At 38.2% G+C, this 22,660-nt stretch overlaps 1 protein-coding gene across 1 annotated transcript; it reads left to right on the top strand.

Annotated features, from left to right (window-relative positions):
- Nucleotides 1-1,264: 1,264 nt before the first annotated feature.
- LOC144368576 (rho GTPase-activating protein 29-like) lies at nucleotides 1,265-21,739 on the top strand. Its single transcript, XM_078027770.1, has 8 exons — nucleotides 1,265-1,460; nucleotides 9,194-9,333; nucleotides 10,056-10,244; nucleotides 10,505-10,642; nucleotides 13,723-13,955; nucleotides 16,655-16,970; nucleotides 17,097-17,205; nucleotides 19,512-21,739. Exons 1-8 carry the CDS (start codon nucleotides 1,265-1,267, stop codon nucleotides 20,360-20,362), a joined length of 2,172 nt encoding a protein of 723 aa, XP_077883896.1. The 3' UTR covers nucleotides 20,363-21,739.
- The last annotated feature ends 921 nt before the right edge of the window (nucleotides 21,740-22,660 follow it).

Genomic DNA, 22,660 nt, shown 5'->3' with positions numbered 1-22,660 from the left:
ACATATTACTATCTTCCATATTAACACCCTTAAGAAAGGTAGTACACAGAAGGCCTAATACGTGACCTAAGATCATACCAGTCTGTCAGTGACAGAGCTCATGGGCAGCCATTTTAAACTCAGAATTTATTTTTAAGGTGGGGGATGGGGGGAATCCTCCTACTGATCCACTTCAGATTCTTCCAGCTATTCTACAAGGTTCCCTTTTTCCCACATCCTCAGCAACATCTCTTGTCCTTTGACTAATTGATAGTAGGCATCCTCACAGATGTACTAAGATCTCATTGTAGTTTTCATTTGTGTTTCACTGGTATTAGTGATGTTGAGCACTTTTACAAATATCTGATTAACATTTCAATTTCTTCTTTGAAAAATGTTTATTCAGGTCCTTTGCCCATTTTGTAATCAGGTTATTTATTTATTTTTACTGTTGAGTTATGATTTTCTAATATGCTTTGTATATTACCCCTTATCAGATATATGGCTTACAAATATTTTCTCCCATTCTATACATTGTCTTTTTCATTTGGTTAGTGGTTTCCAGGCTGTGCTGAAACTTTAGTTTGTTGCAGTCACATTTATTTTACTTTTTGCTTTTGTTGCCTGTTTTCTGGTTTTAAATACAAGAAGTCTTTGTAAAGGCAAATGTCAAGGTTTCCCCCCTAAGATTTCTTCTAGGAGTTTTATAGTTTCGAGTCACGATGGCCTGTCATTTTCTTCGGAGCAGCAGGTTGAGTGCCCTCCCTGGGCCTCCTGGGCACAATGCTCCAAGGTCTCCTTTCCCCTCGCTCATCCTCCTTGGTAATGGTCTGCTTCTTTTTGTTGGCCTCAGCACTGCTGGCAGCAGGGGCTCCAAGAAATATCTGTCAGGCTTATTTTCTAGGGCATCCACCTGCCTCTGGGGGACTGGATCAGTGCACTTCACAGCTGATAGCCTGTGATCCACAACCGCCCTCATCTGCCGCTGGCCCTGGTTCCACCACCAGGAGCGCTGACCAGTGGCTGGTCTCTGGGGGACTTGGCAGTGTATGGTGGGAGGGGCTTATGTGGCCAGGGTGGTCTTGGAGGTGGCTTGATAGGGCATCCATGGGCCATGCATGGGGATGGAGGCAGGGAGCTCTGGACCTCTCTTGTCATGCATTTGGCGGGAGATTGAGTCCTGGAGACTGGGATGGCAGTGGTCGCTCTGGCGCTGCATTGGGCTGGGGACTGCAAAGATGGCTGCTGACCATTTGCCATCCAGGGTCAGGGCGGCCACAGGGTCATGAGGTGGTCCCAGAGGGGAGGCGGCTGCGGGCGGGGCGGGGTCTTCTGGGAGGATGGAACCTTGGGAGGGGCGCCCACGAGCGGTAGACGTCAGGAGCGGGCACTATGGGAACCGGAACACTGTGGTCCTGTGATCAGTGAGCAGTTGGAGCAGGACGTCGACGCTGAGGCAGCTGCGGACCAGAGCGATACTCGTGATACTCATGATACTCACGGGTTAACTTGACTTTTCCTTCTTGGTTTTAGGGTCTTCACAATCGTCTTTCCCACTGGGATCTTTTTGTAAGTGTTGTGACATATCCTGAAATTTCATTCTGATGAGTACCTAGGTAAAGAAACTAACAAGTGCTGTTCCCTTTTTAACTTTTTCTTTACCCACTTCACCTCATCTAGTCCTTGGTTGATGACTACTTTGGGGAGGGGAGGGGGGCTTAAAGGTGCAGGGACACTCTCCTTGTCTTTATTTCGGAGTGCCCTCTCTGTTGCATCTCTACCCTACCTCTTCTCTGTCCTTCCCTTATTACTGTTCCTTCTGTTTCCATTCACCATTTTTCAACCATTACCTTAGCACACAAAGTTAGGGTGTAAATTGGAATTGATAAGCTGGGAGATCCCAACTGCTACAAGGAGAGTATGTCCCTGTGAGTATGTGGCCAGGATACGCCAAGACCCTGTCGAAGATAAAAATCTGGTGTTCCAAAGGTCGCCCCCCTTCTGTGGAAACCAAGTGGACCAGGACTGTCCTTTTCTTTGAGTCAGACAGGTGCTGGTTTATTTCCCTTTTTCACTACTGTCCCTGCCTTAGAGACCAAGGATAGGGTTCCACACTGAGTCATTTGGATCTTTGACATCCCCTGAGTTCTTTGGATCTTTTGGGGGAAGGGAGGAGTGTTAGGTGTTTTGTGAATATTCCAAGACCATTTCTAAACAGCAGGCAGCTTTTTGTTCTATATCAGTTTTGTTCTTTTCTTCTTTGGGTTCACTTCACCTCCTTATTGAGTTTGGGTGTAGGGGTCTCCCTCTTCATGAAAAAGAATTCAAAATTAGATGTGAAGGTGAGTATTTAGGATGAGTAAATAAATCACAGCACATTATACATGTGTGTCTTTGAGATTTAGATCCTTTCCCTTTAGTGAGTTCTTTAAGCAGTTTGCCAGAAATGCCAACTTAGAAATGCTACTTTATTGTTAGAACTGCAAGTGAGGAACAGTGACACTTAAGCCTCATTAGGTTGACAATACCTATAGCTCTGGTCTCATGATTTTGATAAAACCTTTCAGACTGAATTTGAAGAAAGCCTGATGGGCCCAGGTAGAAAAGTTTCAGCCCCCAAGTTGGCAGGATATTGAAGTTTAGCTGAGTTGAAGAATCACTATTCAGTGAACGTAGGGTAACACCAGCCCACTCCACCTCCCGAAAATAGAACAACTTCTCAATTATCATCCCCTTCACCTCCCACCTGCAAAAGTCCTTGACCTAGGAATGTGGGCCTTTACATTTGCTCTTTGTCCCAGGGGGTTAGTACTACCATTGAACAAAGATGATTCCCAGAAGGGATTCTGGAAGAATTCTGATGCTTGTCCATCATAATTTATTCACCATTCACTCTGAAAATTTAGCAGAGTCTCACTTTATGCCAGATAGACTCCCTGTAGAACCTTTCCATTTAATGAGTGGCAGAATACAATAACAAATACTAGAGCCAAAGGAATGATTATTTTCAATGGAGGGAATGAAGTGATATTTTTGTGTGAGCTTGAAAGTGAAAGGTAACTTTAATAAGCACAGAAGTGGGGAGGCTTTCTGCACAGAATTGCTGGTTATCTCTAATGTCTACCAGGATCTCACTGCTTTGACAGTGCAGCCATGTGCTCTGAGCCATTGAGGAATCTGAAAGAAAGCTCTGTAGGTGGCCAGAATGTGCAGGTGTCTCAAATCAAGCCAGAACCACTTGATTTGAGACAACAAGTCACAGACAATAGCTCTGAAGAGTAGTTGGTTTGCTGTTTCTTTTTAATTTCCCACTCACTTTCATCATGGTGATGAGCCACACACATAAAGATAATTCATGTGTGTAAAGAATCCAGGTGATTGATAAAGGTTGGGAGCACATTCTGGTGTTTTCTGTGGAAAGTGGTATGTGTTTTATTAATTTTCTTTATTATTACGTGATAAGGAAATGAGCCACCTTGCTCATAGAGCAGATATTCAGCAATAATGCCTCCCTTGATAAGAGTTTTATTTTTCTTGAAGAAAGTTTCAGGATGTATTGCTGAGAAAGTTTTCAAATGTCACAGTCTTCCTTTTTATTTTATTTGTTGTGGTGTTACATATTGAACCAGGGCTTCAGGCATGCTAGACAAGCACTCTACCACTGAACTACAGTCTAGTCCCATAGTCTTCCTTTGAAAGGAAGAGGTAGGAACTAATTAACATATTTATAGAAGAGTTAGGGAAGGGTAAGTTCAGTTTCAGCTTCAGGGTGTGTGCAGACAGAACCTTCCATAATTTTACTTATAATATATTTCTCTAATATTCATTCAGTACCACCATGATGTCACATCTGTGCTTAGCATGTTAGAATGAATGGCTGGCTTCCACAGGACATTCAGGGGACTCTAGGATTGGTTGAGCCTTGCTGGAGAGAAATGGGAAGGAGAGTGATGGAGCTTATGGGGATGATCTTGACATAGCCCAGAGTAGGTCTGAAGGTAGACTAAAAAAAGAAAAACAAGTTTTTATTATGGGAAATTTCAAACAGTCATGAAAGTAGGTCCAAGGGTATTTGAACTCTGTGCATACAACCTCAGTTTCAAAAATTATCAACACCTGTACAGTCTTTTATCTCTACTACCATTATACTTAATAATCCTTAAAAGCAATTATACACAATACATCAACATGGCTGTGTTCCTAAAACATTCTTTATTTTTAAAAATAGGCAGCTGCACATTATAACCTTGAATTCAAGGATAGATAGTGTTAGGTTGTATGTTTAGGTGTGTGGTTCCTGTTCATTTTAGAGTTGACTGAAATAAGGTTTGAGGTTCATCCCTCACATTATGGATATCTGTTATTCAGCACCATTTATTGAAAGACCACGGAAGTACTTTGGCATCTCTGTCAGAAATTGGTTGACTTGGATCCAAAGTGGCAGAGTAGAGGAGATCCTGTTTCTAGCTTCTCTGTGCCTGAATCAGAGAAAGCTATCAGGTGGCTTCTCCTTCTCCGGGTCTTGCCTTGAGGAAACAACATCTCAGTGCATGTGACAGGACTCCATCCAGCGGATTTTCGCAGAATCCACCAGAGCTGTGAACACCAAGCAGAACTCAGAAACTCTGTGTTCAGGTGAGATTCCAGGCTCCGGTCCCAAAGCCCACAGTTTGAGCACAGGTGTGACTCTCAAGTGGGGGAGCAGAGACACCAACTCAGCACCTTGGCAGAGTGGCAGAACTCCAGAAGACGCTCTGCTATCACGCAGGTCCCCAGACCACATTCTAGGCACAGCACAAGGACATCCCAGCTCCTCCCACCTTACCAGACACCCCGACTGGGAAAAGGACTGACTCGACCTTTCTCACCATCTTTGGTGGGTATTGTTACCAGCCGGATCTGTGACTGAACAGGTACCTGGGTTCCAAATCCCCTCCCAAGCTGTATTAACTCGGTATAGAAACACTCAGCACAAAATCAGCTCTCAGTTGAACAGGAGAGTAGTGCCACCAGGAAGCTGCCCACCTTGTGCGTTTCTAAGGTGGAGGGCATGATGTCCCCCAGCTGAGACCTGATAAGCAATAGAGGGAAGGGGGCTAAAACCTTAGGAGCAAATCAGAGAGACCAAGATTAGGGAAGCCCAGATAAGACAGGAAGAGCTTTAGTCTTTTCACACTGGTTACCTACACCACCCTGAGGGCAGAGAACCAAGCTTGGAATAGACAACTCCACCTACTGAAAGAAAAGAGAAGAAAAGGGAACTCTGAGAGTATTTTGTTGTTTGTTTGTTTTGTTTTTTGTTTTCTTCTCTTCCATTTTATCCTCTTTCTTTCTCCCCTACCCCTCCTTCTCTGGTCCCCACAACCCCACAACCAAGAACTTTGCAAGAAATAGAACTGAGTGACCAGAATAATATAATATAAAGGAATTGCATAAGCCACCCCTCTTTGTTTATTTCTCTCTCTTTTTTCTCTTTTTTGCTTCCTTTTTTTATTTTCTTCCTTCCTCTCTTTCTATTTCAACCTCCTAATTTTTACTATTTTTAATTCTTGTAATTTTCTAAACACATATATGTGTTTGTTTTTATGCATTCTACTGTCCTCCCACATACTTGTCTCCCCTAAATTACCTCCTGTCTATTCCCCTGCTACTAACCTTATGATTAGAGTTCTCCTCCAAATTTCTTAAGTTTTATTAATCCATTGCCCTCACATCTTTCACCCTTAACAGAATGTCAGATAACTGACCTCCAGTTCTCTGTCCACCACCAGAAGAAAGTGTACATCTTCTATGAAATTACTGATTATATTTTAAATTATAATTGAATCTAACATTACTAGACATTGAGACTATAAATGTCTTAATAGCAATAATTTACACATAAGTGATGTATTGTTGATATTGGGAACTGTCAACATTGTCCTTCCCCATAAAGAAGGGATCTTGGAATATACAAGAGCACTACAAATCTATAGGGTAAAAAGAATAACACTTCCGTCCCACAGAGCAGGAAAGAAATACCAGCAAAATGAAATGACAAGGAAAGAAAATACCACAAACAATTGAAGACAATGCATCATTAGAAGAATTTTCAGAAACAGCAGAAAAAAAATGACAGAGAAAGATTTCAGGATTTACATTATTCAGATATTTTGGAATCTCAAAAAAGACATTAGACAACAAACACAGACAGTGAAAGATCACTTTCACAATGAGCTACATAAACAAATCCAAGAAGCAGAAGATAACCTCTACAGGGAGATTGAGGATATATATATACATATTTTAACAGAAATCCTTGAAATGAAAGAAATAATGAACCAAATTAAAAACACAAATGAGAGTATCACCAGCAGAGTATACAAAGACCACAAAGACAAATTATATCATCTTGAAAAGAATGTAGACAAGCACAGCAAAAATGATAAGAAACCACAAGCAGAAAACCCAAGAAATATGGCATAGCATAAAAAGACCTAATATAAGAGTCATTGAGATAGAAGAAGGCACAGAGTTTCAAACCAAAGGAACGACCAATCTATTCAATGAAATGCTATCAGAAATACTTCCAGACATGAAGGATGAAATGGAAATCCAAATCCAAGAAGCCTACAAGACACCGAATGTACAAAATCACAACAGACCCACACCAAGACACATTATTATGAAAATGCTCAATACACAGAAATAGGAGAGAATTTTAAAAGCCGCAAGCAAACAGAATCAGATTACTTATAGGGGTAACCCAATTAGGATAACGGCAGATTTTTCAACACATTCCCTGAGAGCTATAAGATCCTGGAACAACATATTTCAAATTGGAAAGATAATGGGTTCCAACCAAGAATCTTGTATCCAGCCAAACTAAGCTTCAGATTTTAAGATGAAATAAAAGTTTCCATGATAAACAAAAGTTAAAGAATTTACAGCTAGAAAACTGACACTAAAACACATCCTTGGCAAAATATTTCATGAAGAGGGAATGAAAAACATTGATAACTGGCAGAAGGAGGTAGTACACTCAAAGAAAAATAATCAAAGTGGAAACCAAGTCACGTTAAGTAATAAAAATAAACAAATATGACTGGAAATACAAACCATATCTCAATAGTCACCCTAAATGTTAATGGCTGAAACTCACCATTCAAAAGACATAGGCTAGCAGATTAGATTTTTTAAAAAGATCCAAGAATATAATGCCTACAGGATACTCATTTGATAGAAACAGACATACACAGATTGAAGGTGAAAGGTTGGGAAAATCATACCACTCACATATAGTGAGGAAGCAAGCAGGAGTCTCCAAACTCATATCAAATAAAGTAGACTTCAACCAAAGCTAATCAAAAAGGATAAATTTGGACGTTCGATACTGTTCAAGGGAACCATACATCAACAATACATAACAATCATAAATATATATGCCACAAACAATGGTGCAGCTATGTTCATCAAACTCTTCTCAAGTTCAAGAGTCAAATTGACCTTCCAGCACAATAATCTTGGGTGATTTTAACCCACCTCTCTCACCACTAGAGAGATCTTCCAAACAAAAGTTAAATAAACTTCAAGAAATAGTAAATGAATTCAACAAAGTAGCAGGATATAAAGTCAACACCCATAAATCAAAAGCATTGATGTATATCAGTCACAAATCCTCTTAGCAGGAAATGAGGAAAACTCCCCATTTATAATATCCTGAAAAAAATAAGATACCTGAGAATCAACAAAAGTGGTGAAATAACTATACAATGAAATCAACAGAACCCTACAGGGACACAGCCACATCAATGTTTATAGCAGCACAATTCACAATAGCTAAACTGTGGAGCCAACCTAGATGTCCTTCAGTGGATGAATGGATAAAAAAAAAAGTGGCATGTATACACAATGGAATACTACTCAGCCTGATAAAAGAACAAAATTATGGCATTTGCAGGTAAATGGATGGTGTTGGAGAAGATAATCCTAATGAAGTTAGCCAATTCCAAAAAAAAAAAACCACAATGTCAAATGTTTTCTCTGCTATAAGTGGGGTGACTTATAGTTGAGTTGGGAGGAACAGCATGGGAGGATGAGATTAATTCCAGGGAGGGGTGGGAGGGAAAGAGAGAGTGAAGGGGATTAGCAAGGATGGTGGAATGTGATGGACATCATTATACAAAGTACATATATGAAGACTTGAAATGGGTGTCAACATACCTTATATACAAACAGAGATATGAAAACTTGTGGTATATATGTGTATTACGAATTATGATGCAAAAAATAGAACATATATAATGGCATAAACTGATGTGAACATACTTTATATCCAGAGATACAAAAAATTGTGCTCTGTATGTGTAATAAGAATTGAAATGCATTCCAGTGTTGTCATGTATTTAAAAAATTAAATGAATTTATAAAAAAAGAAATAGCTTCACTAAATACAAGAGAGTCTACTTTGAATTCTATTTTATTCTGTTGATTTGCATGTTTCTTCCCAGGCCAAAAGCACACTGGCTTGAATCCTGTAGCTCTACAGTGAATTGTGAAGTCAAGTAGTCTAGATTCTCTAAAATTTCTTTGGCTCTCATATATCTTTAACATTTTCATATAAACTTTAGAATCAACTTGTTAATTTCTGCATAAAAATGTGCAGGGTTCTTCCAAAATCTGATATACTCAGCAATAAAAGAGAATAAAATCATGGCATTTTCAGATAAATGGATGGTGTTGGAGAAGATAATGCAGAGTGAAGCTAGGCAAGCCCAAAAAACAAATGCCAAATGTTCTCTCTAATATAAGGAGGGTGATTCATAGTGGGGTAGGGAGGGGGAACAAGGGAGGACTCTGGAGCATAGGGGTGGGAGGGGAAGGGAGAGAACATGGGGTTAGAAATGATGGTGGAATGAGAAGGTCATCATTATGCCAAATACATGTATGAAGACACGAATTGGTATGAAGATACTTTGTATATGACTAGAGATGTGAACTACTGTGCTCTATATGTGTAATATGAATTGGAATGCATTCCACTTTCATAAGTACATAAAAATGTGTTTTATAAGAGATCAATAAATGAGATGCTTTTAATGTTAGAAATGCAAAATAATAGCTTTTTGTAATATATAAGTAATCTCAAAGTCTAAAAATTCTTCCAAGTACAATATCATGTGGTATATGTTTTTGTCATTTTACCCTTCTTACATACTAACATTTCTGTTGTAAGGACCCAGCTCCTTTGGAACATTTCAGCAATCATTAATGGCAAAAGCAGCTGCCACCCATAAGTTCAGAAAATGGAGATGTCCAGCAAGATGTGGATACTGTGAACGCATTGTCATATTTCGAGGTCTTAAATGCGAAGAGGTAAGATCTTTTGGGAATCAAAATTTTTTCTTTTGCTATATACTTTTTTGTTATGATTTTACTTATTTAGAGATGTGTGTGTCCACACACAAACACACATTTAAATATATATATAAATTTGTTTTTGTACTCCTGGGAACTAAATTCAGGGTCTTGCACATGCCATATTTTTAGAGAGAGAGAAGAGAAAGAGAGAAGAAGAGGGGGAGGGAGAGAGGGAGAGAGGGAGAGAGAGAGAGAGAGGGAGAGAGAGAGATTTTTTAAAATATTTATTTTTCAGTTTCTGGTAGACACAATATCTTCTTTTAAATTTTATTTTTATGTAGTGCTGAGGATCGAACCCAGCGCCTCGCGCACACCAGGCGAGAGTATTACCGCCTGAGCCACATCCCCAGCCCATCTACCCTTTCTCAAAATTGTGTTTTGAAATGGGTTATTGCTAGATTGGTCTGGCCTTCAACTTGTGAAATTCCTGTTTCAACCCCTCAAGTAGTTGGAATCATGGGCATATGCCATCACACCTGGCTTGCCAGTACATGTTGAATAAAGTCCCACAGTTTATTTCTGTAGTTTTCTTCTTTGTTTTCCTGTGAAATGTAATTCACAAACCACAAATCGTACTTTTAAACATATTTTTGTCGTTATTAGTCGGCCTGTATTTTGCTTAGTTGTGAATAATTTTAAGGTGAGTCAATCAGTTTTCAAATATCATTTTCTTATAGTGTCTTCTTGTCTGCCATAAAAAATGCATGGCAAACTTAACCATCGTTTGCGGACATCGGAGACTTCCGGGGAAAATGCACTTATTTGGAGCAGAATTGTCCTGTGTTGCCAAAAAGGAGCCAGATGGCATTCCTTTCATAATCAAAATGTGTACTTTAGAAATTGAAAAGACTGCCTTGTGTTTACAAGTATGTTGTTTACTCTTAAAACTCTAAAAACATAAATGCCTTTTTAATGAAAAAGAGACTTTAAGAAAATCAGCACTCTCCATTTGTAATAACTAAATTTATTCACATTTATTTGGAAAATGTTAATTTATTGAACTTCAACTTGTATTTTTTAAATACTAATAAAAATTGAAGTAGATACATCAACTCTGTCTAGATGTCTGCATTTAGCCCTTTGTACTAAAGTAAAATATTGCATTCTCTTTTTCTTTTCTCTTCAGGGAATTTATCGAGTGAGTGGCAACAAGGCAAAAATCGCAATACTTTGTCAAGCTCTGGAAAACGGAAGGCATTTAGTAGACCTGACCGAATTTTCTTCACACGATATCTGTGAAGTGTTGAAGTTTTACCTTCAGCAGGTGAAAGTTTTATTCTAAACCTACCATGAAATGCAAAGAGCAAAAATATTTTATATTTCATATTTTTCATTGGTATAGACTATGTCATCACCCCTCTCATTATTCTAAGATTTTATAATGATGTACTTTGATGTGGATATATTTCCATCCAGTATTCTGGCCACTCCACGAGCTCTGTCAGTTGTGAGCACTTTAGTTCTTGGAACTTTTCTTGATTTTTATTGCCATTCTCCCACCCTTGTACTTGAAGCTCTTGTTTGGAGATGTGTGTGTACACATACATAAACACACATATAAATGTTTATAAATTTGTTATTTGTACCCATGGGGATTAATAATTCAGGGTCTTGCACTTGCTTGGCAAGGATACTTGTTCCGCAGTTCCCTTACTTTTTGTTTATTGTTTTTTTTTCTTCAAAAACTTTCTAAGACAGTTCCTTGTCTTTTTCTTCTTGAATAAGTAAATTACTCCATTTGTGAGATCATGTTTAATATTCAAGAAGTCTGATTTTCTGTTCTTTTGATAACATTTTTTAAATGATTATATGATGCTCTTTGATTGTGCATATTCATAGATTTTTCTCATTAAGGGTTCTTTTCTCTATTTGGCCTCTAACCTCTGTAGAAATACAATGTGACCCTCATATATAACATTAAAATTTCTATAGCAACATAAAAATTAAAAATAAAGTGAAGCGAATTTTAATATATCATTTAACATTTTGAATATCTAGTTTTTCAAATTATGAGGTATTTTGTTTATTTATTGATTTGTATTGCAGCTCTTCTTCTTTGAAATCTGGTATCTATTTTTCAGTTAGAGCACATCTCAATTTAGATCAGTTGCATTTCCAGTGCTCTTTTACCATATCTGACTAGTTGCCAGCATATTGACAGCATCATTTTACACCTTCAATTTGTTCTTTTTCTACCCATTTTGATTTTTGTCTTTCATGGTGTCTAGTTACATGAGTTTGGGCTTGAAATCAATTTGGAAGCACTTGAACACACATCAAGGCTTTTTAAAAACTTTGAACTTTACTATAAAGTGGTCTAAGTGGACTGTTTGGTATATGCCTAACTACATGTCTCTAGTTCCCTGTTCTGGCACTGGTGTGGTCCTCCTGGGAAGGCATTTTTGTTAATTTTGATGGACACAATACTTTTAATTTATTTTTTTTTGTGGTGCTGAGGATCAAACCTAGTGCCTCACACATGCCAGATGAGTGCACTACCACTGAGCCACAACCCCAGTCCCCCAGGAAAGGGTTTTTTCCTTGCCTAGAGATACAGTATCAATACTGTGGGAGCCAGGGTTACTAAGACTGTAGGATCTGTACTTTCAGTGTGCATATAGCCAACATATCCCCATTTGAAGACAGTTACTTCTCTGTTCCTTATGTTTGGCATTGCCTCGATTCAGAGAGCCTCTGTCTCCCATTTCCCAGAGAAACTAATTTCCAGAGTTTTAGAAAGGAGATTGTCCTAGTACATGGAGTGGAGACAGGATTCTATAGAGAGCTAGGCTTTCTCAGCTGGCCCACCTGCAACCTAAGCCAAGATCACAGGACCTGGTAGTGATTGTCCACATCCCTTTAGGATTCTGAAAATCATTTTGAGTGACAAAGGGTCAGTTCTCTTGGAAATGCTGCATCAGGACTTATTCATCTGCTCTTCTACTTGTGAATTGTTGCTTTTTGTTTTCTCTATTTTCCTAGTCCTTATGAGCCTAGTGTATTTTAGTGGAATTGCAGGAGAGAAAGAAATTAAGTATAAATTGCTGGATTTACAATGTTAGCCCAGGAAAGCATTGATAACCCTTTAATCACATTCTACAGACCCCTCAACTGAGAAATGGAGGTTGATACCTTTGAATGACTGGAAGTCTCATAATGTGTCATCCTTAACCTTGTTTAGTCAGTCAGGGAGAGGAGATGAATTGGGTCCAATACAATAAATTTGCATTTTGTTGAAAAATTTTGTATGTCTAAGACTTTCATTTGGGAAAGTGTGCTCAATTCTTGCAATAGTGTGAGAGAGTAGCCTTTATCTGACTCATTGACCTAAAGCTCCAAGAGGTGATGTGACTTGCTTCAGATCCCAGAGTGGTGAAGATAGAAACTGATCACAAGGCAACACCTTAACTTCCCACAGATATTATAGGACATCAGGTAGCTAACTGTTCACTGAATTTTCTATTGTAGATCAGTAGAAACGTTGAAATTCATTATGGCAGTGGATATGTGTTGTAAGAACTACTTCTTTTGATCTATTCATGGCAAATCAGCCTGTTTTAAAGTTTCATGAGATGTTGACAGTATGTTTTTGTAGGTCATATTATCTTGTGCTGATCTTCATTCTTGCCCAAGTAAAATCTGTGCTCTTTAGCACTTTGATATTTTTACCCCTCACTCATAAAATCCATGGGTTTCTGATTCATTTTATACATTTTGTTCACTATTCTATGTTTGTTCCAGTAAAACAGCTGAAGATTATGCTATTTGGGGGGCAGATGTGAATATAATGTGTTTAGGATAGAGATGAAGAGTTTTCAAATCCCATAATGAAGCTTAAAGCTTAAACTTCATTTAAAGTTTAGAATTTCACTCATTATCTATTAAGTTGTTATTAACATAAGTATAATTGATAGTCAAGATTTTGATTTGCTTTCTAAGTCACTTCTCTACCAAACATATATATTTTATTTTATGGGCAGGGATGAAGCTGAGTACTAGAGTGCTTGCAGAGCATGCTTGAGGTCCTAGGTTCAATCTCCAGTACTGAAAAAGATATCAATAAATACAGATTGACTTTTGAAAATTTTGTTAATCTAAAGGGACATGCTCAATTATTTGAGCAATTCTCACTTATAGTTGACTTTAACAAAGAAAACAGGCAGAAGATTTTTTCAAAATATTGATTTTTTGGTTGTAGCGAGATGCAATACCTTTATTTTGTATATTAATTTTTATGTGGTGCTGAGGATCAAACCCAGGTCCCCGCATGTGCTAGGCAAACCCTCTACATCTGAGCCACAACCTCAACCCAAAGGTATTTTTAATATAATTTTGTTTCTTTAGCTACCAGAACCACTGGTTTTATTCCAATGGTACCAGGAGTTTATGGAGCTTGCAAATGTCATCCAACATATTAACCAAGAACAGGACACCAAAAGGGACAACTCTGAAGACAACACATCTCCAAATATGTGTACGGAAATCAACCAAATTGTTCTCAAAACCAAGGACCTTCTAAGAAAATTGCCACCGTCCAATTTTAACACTCTACATTACCTTATCATCGATCTTAGGAGGTAAGAATTTTATACCATCTTAGCCATTTTTAATTGAACAGGGCAATAGTATTCAGTACATTTATATTGTTGTGTTATGATTTTCAAAATGATTTTTAGGATGTTTTTATTATGTGTTGGGAGAGGGAGACATTGAATACATGTTCATGCAACTAACATGGTTCCCTCAGATGCTTTCTGTGTGCGAGGCTCTGGCTGGGGAAAGTAGGATGGAAATATAGGGTTTCTGCTATTTGTGGGCTTATCCTCTTGGGGTACAGATCTGTATATAACCACAGTTCACGATCATCCTTTTTCTAGTAGCTGTGCACAGCTTGTAGGCATGCAGAGGAAGTTTTGGGGGTAGGAATAGAGCAGAAGAGGCAAAAGGCCTTGTGTTTGATTTTAAGAACTGAGTGGTGATTTGGTAGTGAACGTGCAGAAGAGCATACGAGGCAGAGAGAAACAGACATGGAGACACAAGAAAGCATTTTGCATTTAGAAAATTTGATTTCATTAGGCTACAATATAGCAAGCAGTAGCAGGAACTGTGCTACCCTTCCTAGAGACTTGATAAAAAATTTTACCTACCTGGCAGATTAGTTGACCATGTTGTTTCTATACCCACTAAAGAACTTGGAATCAGGAATTTCACATATTCAGATTTGACTGCTAGAGCTTTCTGACAACAATTAAGATCTCCTTTTTAAATTTTTTTAAATTTATTTTTTGTGGCTGGAATTGTGGCTCAGCAGTAGAGCATGTGCAAGGCCCTGGGTTTGAACCTCAGCCCCACATACAAATAAATAAATAAAATAAAACTTAAAAAACTTTTAGTAGTTCAAATCAGTTATACATGACAGCAGAATGCTTTACAATCCATTGTACACAAATGGAGCACAAATTTTCTTTTCTCTGTACATGATGTAGAGTCATACCACGTGTGCAATCATACATGTACTTAGGGTAATGATGTTTGTCTCATTCCACCATCTTTCCTACCCCATACCCCTCCTCTTCCTTTTCTCTCCTGAGCCCAATCAATGTTCCTCCATCCCCAGAGACCCAATTATGTATCAACATTTATTTATCAGAGAGAATTTTGGCCTTTGATTTTGGGGGATTGGCTTACTTCATGATATTCACCAACTCCATCCATTTACCTATAAATGCCATTATTTTATTCTCTTGTAATGCTGAGTAATAGCCCATTGTGTATATATACCACAGTTTTTTAACCATTCATATTTTGAAGGGCTTCAAATTATTCCATGAAATAGAAGAGGAGGAAACCCTTCCAAACTCATTCTGTGCAGCTAGTGTCACCCTGATACCCAAACCAGCCAGAGACACATCAAGGAAAGAAAATTTCAGTTCCATATCTACCTGATGAACATAGATGCAAAAATTCTCAATAAAATTCTGGCAAATCACATACAAAAACATATAAAAAAATGCATCATGATCAAGTTGTGTATTCCAGGGTTGCAAGGTTGGTTCGACATACAGAAATCAATATATGTAATTCATCACATCAATAAACTTAAAGAGAAGAAACCTATGATTATACCAATTGATGCAGAGAAAGCATTTGACAAAATACAGTACATTTTCATGTTCAAAATATTAGAAAAACTAGGGGTAGTAGGAATATACCTCAACATAGTGAAAGCTCTCTATGCTAAACCTAAGGCTAACATCATTCTAAATGAAGAAAAATTGGAAGCATTCCATCTAAAAATTGTTCAACATAATCCTTGCCACTCTAGCCAGAGCAATTAGATGAAAGAAATTCAAGGGAATACAAATAGGAAAAGAAGAACTTAAATTACCATTCTTTGCCAAGGACATAATTTTATACTTGGAGGATCAAAAAAACTTCACCGGAAAACTTTTAGAATAATAAATGAATTTGGCAAAGTAGCAGGATATAAAATTAATACCCATAAATCAAATGCATTTCTATACATCAGTGATGAATCCTTTGAAAGACAAATAGCAAAACTACCTCATTCACTATATATATATCACAGCTTTTTTACCCATAGATGAATCTAGTATCATCCTGATAGCTAAACCAGACAGAGAGATATTTCTCTGGATAGTCTCTGGATAGAAATAACAAGCTGAGAGTGTTTGAAGTAAAACCAGAACATTGATAGTGGCAATAGAATAGAGAGATGTTCAGGAGAGAGAATCATCTAGGCTAGAAAAGTAGCTGTGGGTAGCTGGGAGTGTGTTTAGCACATGGGAGACACTGGGTTTGATACTCAGCACTGCATAAAAATAAATAAATAAAATAAAGGTATTGTGTCCATCTCTAGGTAAAAATTATTTTTTTAAAAAAGAAAGCTAACTGGGCAGTGAGAGAGAAATTGACAGTGCCAGTTTCCAGTATAAGAAACAGGGAGTATATCTGACATACAATGATGGAGCAATTTTTAGAGGTGTTTTTCTTCCTTCTGCTACTGAGTTCAGTAGTTCCTTCTACTTACATGCATTTTATCCTCATATAGTACTCTGAATCTCAGTTTGGTGTGTGGTAAGTATCATAATGAAACAAAGGATTCTTTCCCTAGACCTACCTAACTTGACCCTTGACAAACGTTTTGTAGTCTTCCATAGCCCGAGTTTTCTCCAACCTTCTCAAGTCATAGTAAACTACCATTAAGGACCTCTATGAGGCACATCTCATACACTTTATGTGTTCTTCTTTTCAGGGTTGTAGACCATTCTGAAGAGAACCTGATGAACTCAAAAAACTTGGGGGTGGTATTTGGACCCTGTATCATGAGGCCCAGGCCTACAACCACTCCTGGTACCATCTCCTCCGCTCTGGTTGCCTATGCCAATCAGGCCCTGCTGGTGGAGTTCTTTATTACCAATGCACAGATGATCTTCCATGAGTCCCTAGAGCCAGCAAATGTTTCATCTAATACTGACGTTGTTGCACCTCATGTGGATATAAGCCCTCCTTCCAAACCCATAATATCAAGAGAACATTCCACAAAGTCACAATATTTTTCTACAAAGCAAGTGAGTTTTGACCATTACAGAATTGGATTAAATTTGTGATGTTTATGTTTACAAGTTAATAGTCTTTGAACTGTTTGTTTTGAGATGTGTTTTGCTTTTAGTTTAAAACTTTTCTTGTATCAATAGGATATTCACACTGCAGATATTGAAATTAAAAATTATGAATTGGCTACATCATTTGAGGAATCAGAATGCAAGCAAAATGGATTGGAAAAATGGGATGCATGTCTCACTGGTGAGTGATCATGTAACATATATCCTTGCATATTTCAAACCTTGCCAAGAAGTCATGATTAAAAACCAAGGTGAGGGCTGGTCTTGTGGCTCAGTGGTAAAACACTTGCCTCTGCATGTGTGAGGCCATGAGTTGGATCCTCAGTACCATATAAAACAAATAAATGAAGATAAAAATATTGTGTCCATCTACAATACTCATCCTTTAAAAAAAAAGGTTAGTTTAGTTGAGGTAAGTTCAAACTTCAAGGTTTTATTAGTTAACTTTTCTAGCCATTGAGAAAGTTTAGTGAATGTCATTTAAATGAATATCATGGTTTGTTTCTTTCTTATAAAAGGATATCTTGAAATTCATAAATTATTTTTGTTCTCTTTCTGAGATTTGTTTTCACCTTTACTTCTTTGTCATCAATTGAAGTCAAAACAGAAAAAAAGCTGGTCTCCTGAAACTCAAAAAAAAAAAAAAAAAATAGACTCCTAAAGTTTTTTGATGTTCCTTTACCTGTGGCCTAACTTTAGCACATTAAGCACACATGTCTTCCATTTTCTTGGCTCCAGCCTTTTTGTTCACTGTTTTTTGATCCTTTTATTTCAGTGAATGGTTTCTGGTAAGGGGGTTGAAAACCTTTCATTCATTACTGCTTTAGTAGAGCTGAATCCGAAATTTTCAATACATAGTCATAAATGTTAAATTTGATATATTTAAATTAATGAAATATCAATGAGTGTAGCCTGAGGAAGTCTGAAAACAAAGACAGTCCATTACCTCTCTACAAAGAAAAGCACTGGACTCACTTATTCCATTTATCTGATTTGATCTTATTAGCACTTCTGTGCTAATGAATCTTGGCCTCATTTAAGCCATAGCTAACAGTCTGAAGAAAGTAAATAATGCCAAGGGTCATGTCCCTAAATTATTGTTGATTCAGGATTTGAAACTCATCCTGTCTCATTCCTAAATGGAACCTTGTTTCACTGTCCCGTGAAATTTGATTTTCAGGTACGTATAGTAATAACAATAAATAATTTAAAAATATTTGAAATATTCCTTACATACCAGGTAATTCTGAGCCTTTTCTTTAGAAGATCATTAACACCACATGCCAACATATCTCCACATAGGAGTTTGTCTTGACAGAAGAAGGCAGGTAGGGCTAGTGCACTAGGCTTGCCCAGGGCAGTACTGGATCAGGAGCTGTGACATCACCCAGGCAGCTAGAAGTGGTGCTAGAAGTTCTGCAGGACTGTAAATATGTTCTGGTGGTTGCCATCCAACCACAATGGCTCAGCTCCCTTCTATCAATGTGGAGAAGGGTCCAGGACAGCAAATCACATGAGCACTGCCTGGGAAGCAGGAAAGAGAGGCCAGAAGCCTCAGGTGAAGAAGGAGGTCAGATGAGATGATGACCTGCGATCATCATCAAGTGATGCTGCTGTGCACCTCTCTGCAAACCACTGCCCAAGGATATGGGAGAAGGACCAGGTGGCAGGGATGAGGACTGTGGGCTATGAACAAGGCTGTTGGAAAGCCATCAGACCAGTGGCAAGGCACACAGTTGTCTGATGTTTCTCAGCAGGGAGATGAGGATCATGGCCAGATGGCTGCACCTTTCTAGCAACAGGAGCTTCTGGGGTACATGCAGCAAAGAGAGAGTTGGAGATGCTAGGGTTATAGGTGAGAAAACGGACTAGCGACCAGACTAGAGGAGAAAGAGAAGGAGGTAAATCTGGAGTCTCCAGGACCAGTAGCACAATGGCAATTTTGACAGCTCTTCAACCTTCCTTTGTCCAGAGGATATTGCCATGTCTTAGTGGATCAGCTGGGAGAGCATCCAAGTCCTCTCTGGTGTGTTGCCCTCAGTATGGACAGAATGTAGCTGGAAAGCAAATTAAGTGACAGGCAAAGTTCTTGGGATTCAGGACAAGGCGTTTGTTGGTGTACAGAATAGTGTTACTGTTCTAGAGTTACCATTGTCTGCCTGTTGAAATCAGGAGAGTCTTAACACAGAAAATATTCATTCATGGGTAGTATATTAAAACAAGTTATTACAGGAAGTGTTTTTTTAAATTTTATGTGCTTTGTGACTATTTGTTCTATTAAGTTGAATTTTAAAAAGCAATGCTTTAATTAAAAATGTGCCTTTAATATTGTATGGATTTTTAATTCCTCTGCATAGATGAATGGGAAAATAATGTTGGAAAAAATATGTAAGACTCTGTTGTTTGAGAGAATGCCCATTCATAAATAACCACACTTCCTTATTAACCAAGCTTCATGAAGTTAAAAAAAAATCTCTTCTTTTTCAGATCACAAAGAACTTGAATCATCATCACAAAAGATGGAAAATATGTGTAAAACCACAAAACCACTTAGTCTGAAATCTGATGTGACAACAAATGATATACAGAGGCCTATGCCAAGCCCCAAGATCAGATGTTTCTGTTTGCCTGTATATAGGTTCCATCTTGCAAGCTCTCCTAATGAGAAAAACAGCAGAAATGTGGGAAATGTCAATTCAGACAAGTTTTGCCAGAATCTTACCTTTGAAGGACTTAATAGAAAAGATACCTCTACTACTGTTGGCTCCCAAATTAATGGTTTTGATCAGCAGATTCCACAAAAAACTCAGGAACAACAATGTGAACCAAAGAACTTAACTGGCACGAGTGCAGTGATTGTGCCAAGTGTACTCCAGGAAAAAGTGACAATGAGCATCAAGGTTAGTGGTGACCATTCCAACGGTGCCACACAGTCCAACACACCAGCCAGTTCAGCAAGAGAGGCACCAGTGAGACTGTCCTCTCATTCTCATCGTCTTGCTCTTGCAAGAGCACCCAGAATACTGCAGCCCCATCTCGGGACAACATTTTACCAACCACCTACCCCGACCAGCAAAGTCAGGGGGACTGAGGAGAGATCAGCTTCACCTTCAGCAGCAGTGCTTCCTAGCACAGCTCTTACTCCCCTGAGTCATGTGGAGAAATCTGTTCCAGAGGCAGACAGTACATCAGCTTATGCTTTGAAACCAGTTGCTGAGCCTAAAGAGAACTGTGAGGAGGTTGGCCTGCCTGACATGAATCCAATGTGCCAGGGACTCAGGCTAAAACAAATGGAAGAGTTACAAGACCTTGAATTTGAAATGCCACAGTTTGTGTAGGTTGTCAAAATTCAGTTTTTCTTTTTCTTGTTTCATTTTTATGTATTGTGTTTATTTTATGAAAGAATGTTGTAACTGTTGTAACAGAACCCGTTTTGTATAGGATTACCAAAGTGTATATTTTGCCTTTTGGCCTGTATTGTGTTTGCTAGTCATATAGAATGATAGTGTTTTAGTCATATAGAATGTTAGTGCTCATTGGTATTGTCTTTAAATTCTGTGTTTTTGAAGTTATGCATAAAATAAGTATTATAATTTTAAATTTAATATAATTTTCTCTATAAAATGATTCCTTTAAATGCATCCTTAATGTATAATATTGTTCTCAACAAATATGGGCAGTAGGGGAAAATGAGCTTTATTTTGGAGCAAACCTGGTGCTGATTTATAAAATGCTTCTGAATGCAAGTGCCTGAAAAATCTTGACTGGGTATGAATATATTTTTTTCCCACATAATGTTCTAGTGCATCTTTGACCACTTGTGTTGTTATATCATGTATGGAAGCATTGGCAGTTCACTTAAATTTTTAAATATTTACATAGTGGCCTAAAAGCTTGCGAATCTGTGTTTACTAGCATTCTACTCCTCAATTTTTACATATGGTAATTAATACAATTGTAGAAAGAAAAGGCACTTCAATACTAAAATGTTTGAGACATTGGCAAAGTCAACACAGACAGACAGTGTTGAGGCATCTCGAGTGTAAGAGACCTGTAACCCGACTCCTCTCAGCTGCGGCCTGTTGCTGGATTGTCTGCGACTTCTGGCTGTCTGCTGAGGAGAGCAACTGGCCAACAGCTAGGGCAAGATGAAGCTCTCTCTGGTGGCCGCAGTTCTGCTGCTCCTCTGTGCAGCATGGCTGAGGAGGATGACAAGAAAAGGACATGGGTACCGTGGTCGGCATCGACCTGGGAACCACTTACTCCTGGGTCGGGGTGTTCAAGAATGGCCACTGGAGATCATCTCCAATAATCAGGGCAAGTGCATCAGGCCGTATTATGTGGCCTTCACCCCTGAAGAAGAACATCTGATCCAAGATACAGATAAGACTGGGGATGCGGCTCAATGGTTGAGTGTCCCTTAGTTCAATTTCCAGTACCCCCCCAAAAAATCCTTTTGTATGAAATGTTTTGACTTATAAATCACTTTACATACTTTTTCTACCTGACTATCAACCAGTGAAAACGTATATGTCATTAGAATTGTACAATAATTTATTTAAGTTCATTTTGGGAGTATAGTAAATCACATTGTTTGCAATTTGAGAGATGTAGATGACTGAATGTGTTTCGCTTATAAAATACCCAGTTTTTATAAACTAGTTCACTCCTGTTATTTTCTGGGTTTCATCATCTTGCCTAAAATATGATGTAAAAGGGACAAAAATAAAATAGCCTTCTTTGGTATGTTTGAACTATATTGTGAGTCAATGTTTTTGTATGATGATATTATACTTGATAAAAATTATATGTGCAGGTTTATACACACATTATTATATGTAAATTATTTCATGTACAATAAGTTATTGTGGCTTCTCTGAAATTGTTGCCTCTTGGAATATGATACTTTAAGATTATTAACTATTGACTCAGTGATCAACACATGGGCTCATCACTTGACTATGACATGAAATGGGTTTTAGGGCATGTTGTCTTATAGTTCTCCATAACATTAAGGACTAAGGAGAAATGAACAAATGGCCTTTTTAATGCTAAAGCCGTTTTTTAGCCTTCCATATACAAAGTACAAGAATCAAATTGGTTTGAAAACTTAAAAATAAAATGAGAGCTAACATTTATTGAGCTTTGTGTATTTAGACTTTACCAAGTTGAAATTTCATAGCAACCTCTAATGGGTAAGGAAGCATTTTATAATTCCTGTATTACAGATGAGGAAACTGAGGCTTAGCTAAGTGACATGGTTTTAGTTTTCAGAGATGCAGCAAGCAGAATTGAATCTCAAATACAGGGTTGTGAAACTTTGATTAGTGCTTCTTTTTTGGAGTACCAGAGAGCCACATCTGCCACAGTCTGGCTGGGCACAAAATCACAAGCGACTCACAGCCTTGTAGATTCAAACAGCAATTCTTTATTCCCGAACTCACACCGGCACTCTACAATCACGTTCTGGGGAAATTCACGTTCTGGGCCAAATCTACTGGGCTCTGAAAACCAAATACTCTCTGAATCCCAGGAGAACTCAATGGGAACTCAAGGAGCCGGCAAAACTGAGGCAGCAGGATACGCCCTATTCCCAGCAGGGTACACCTTAAACCTGGAACCACCCTAAACCCAAG

The sequence above is a fragment of the Ictidomys tridecemlineatus genome, chromosome 11 (assembly GCF_052094955.1).
Source record: "Ictidomys tridecemlineatus isolate mIctTri1 chromosome 11, mIctTri1.hap1, whole genome shotgun sequence".
Taxonomy (NCBI): Eukaryota; Metazoa; Chordata; class Mammalia; order Rodentia; family Sciuridae; genus Ictidomys; species Ictidomys tridecemlineatus.
Note: the sequence above shows the minus strand (reverse complement) of the source record. Positions and strands in the feature narration are given on the sequence as shown.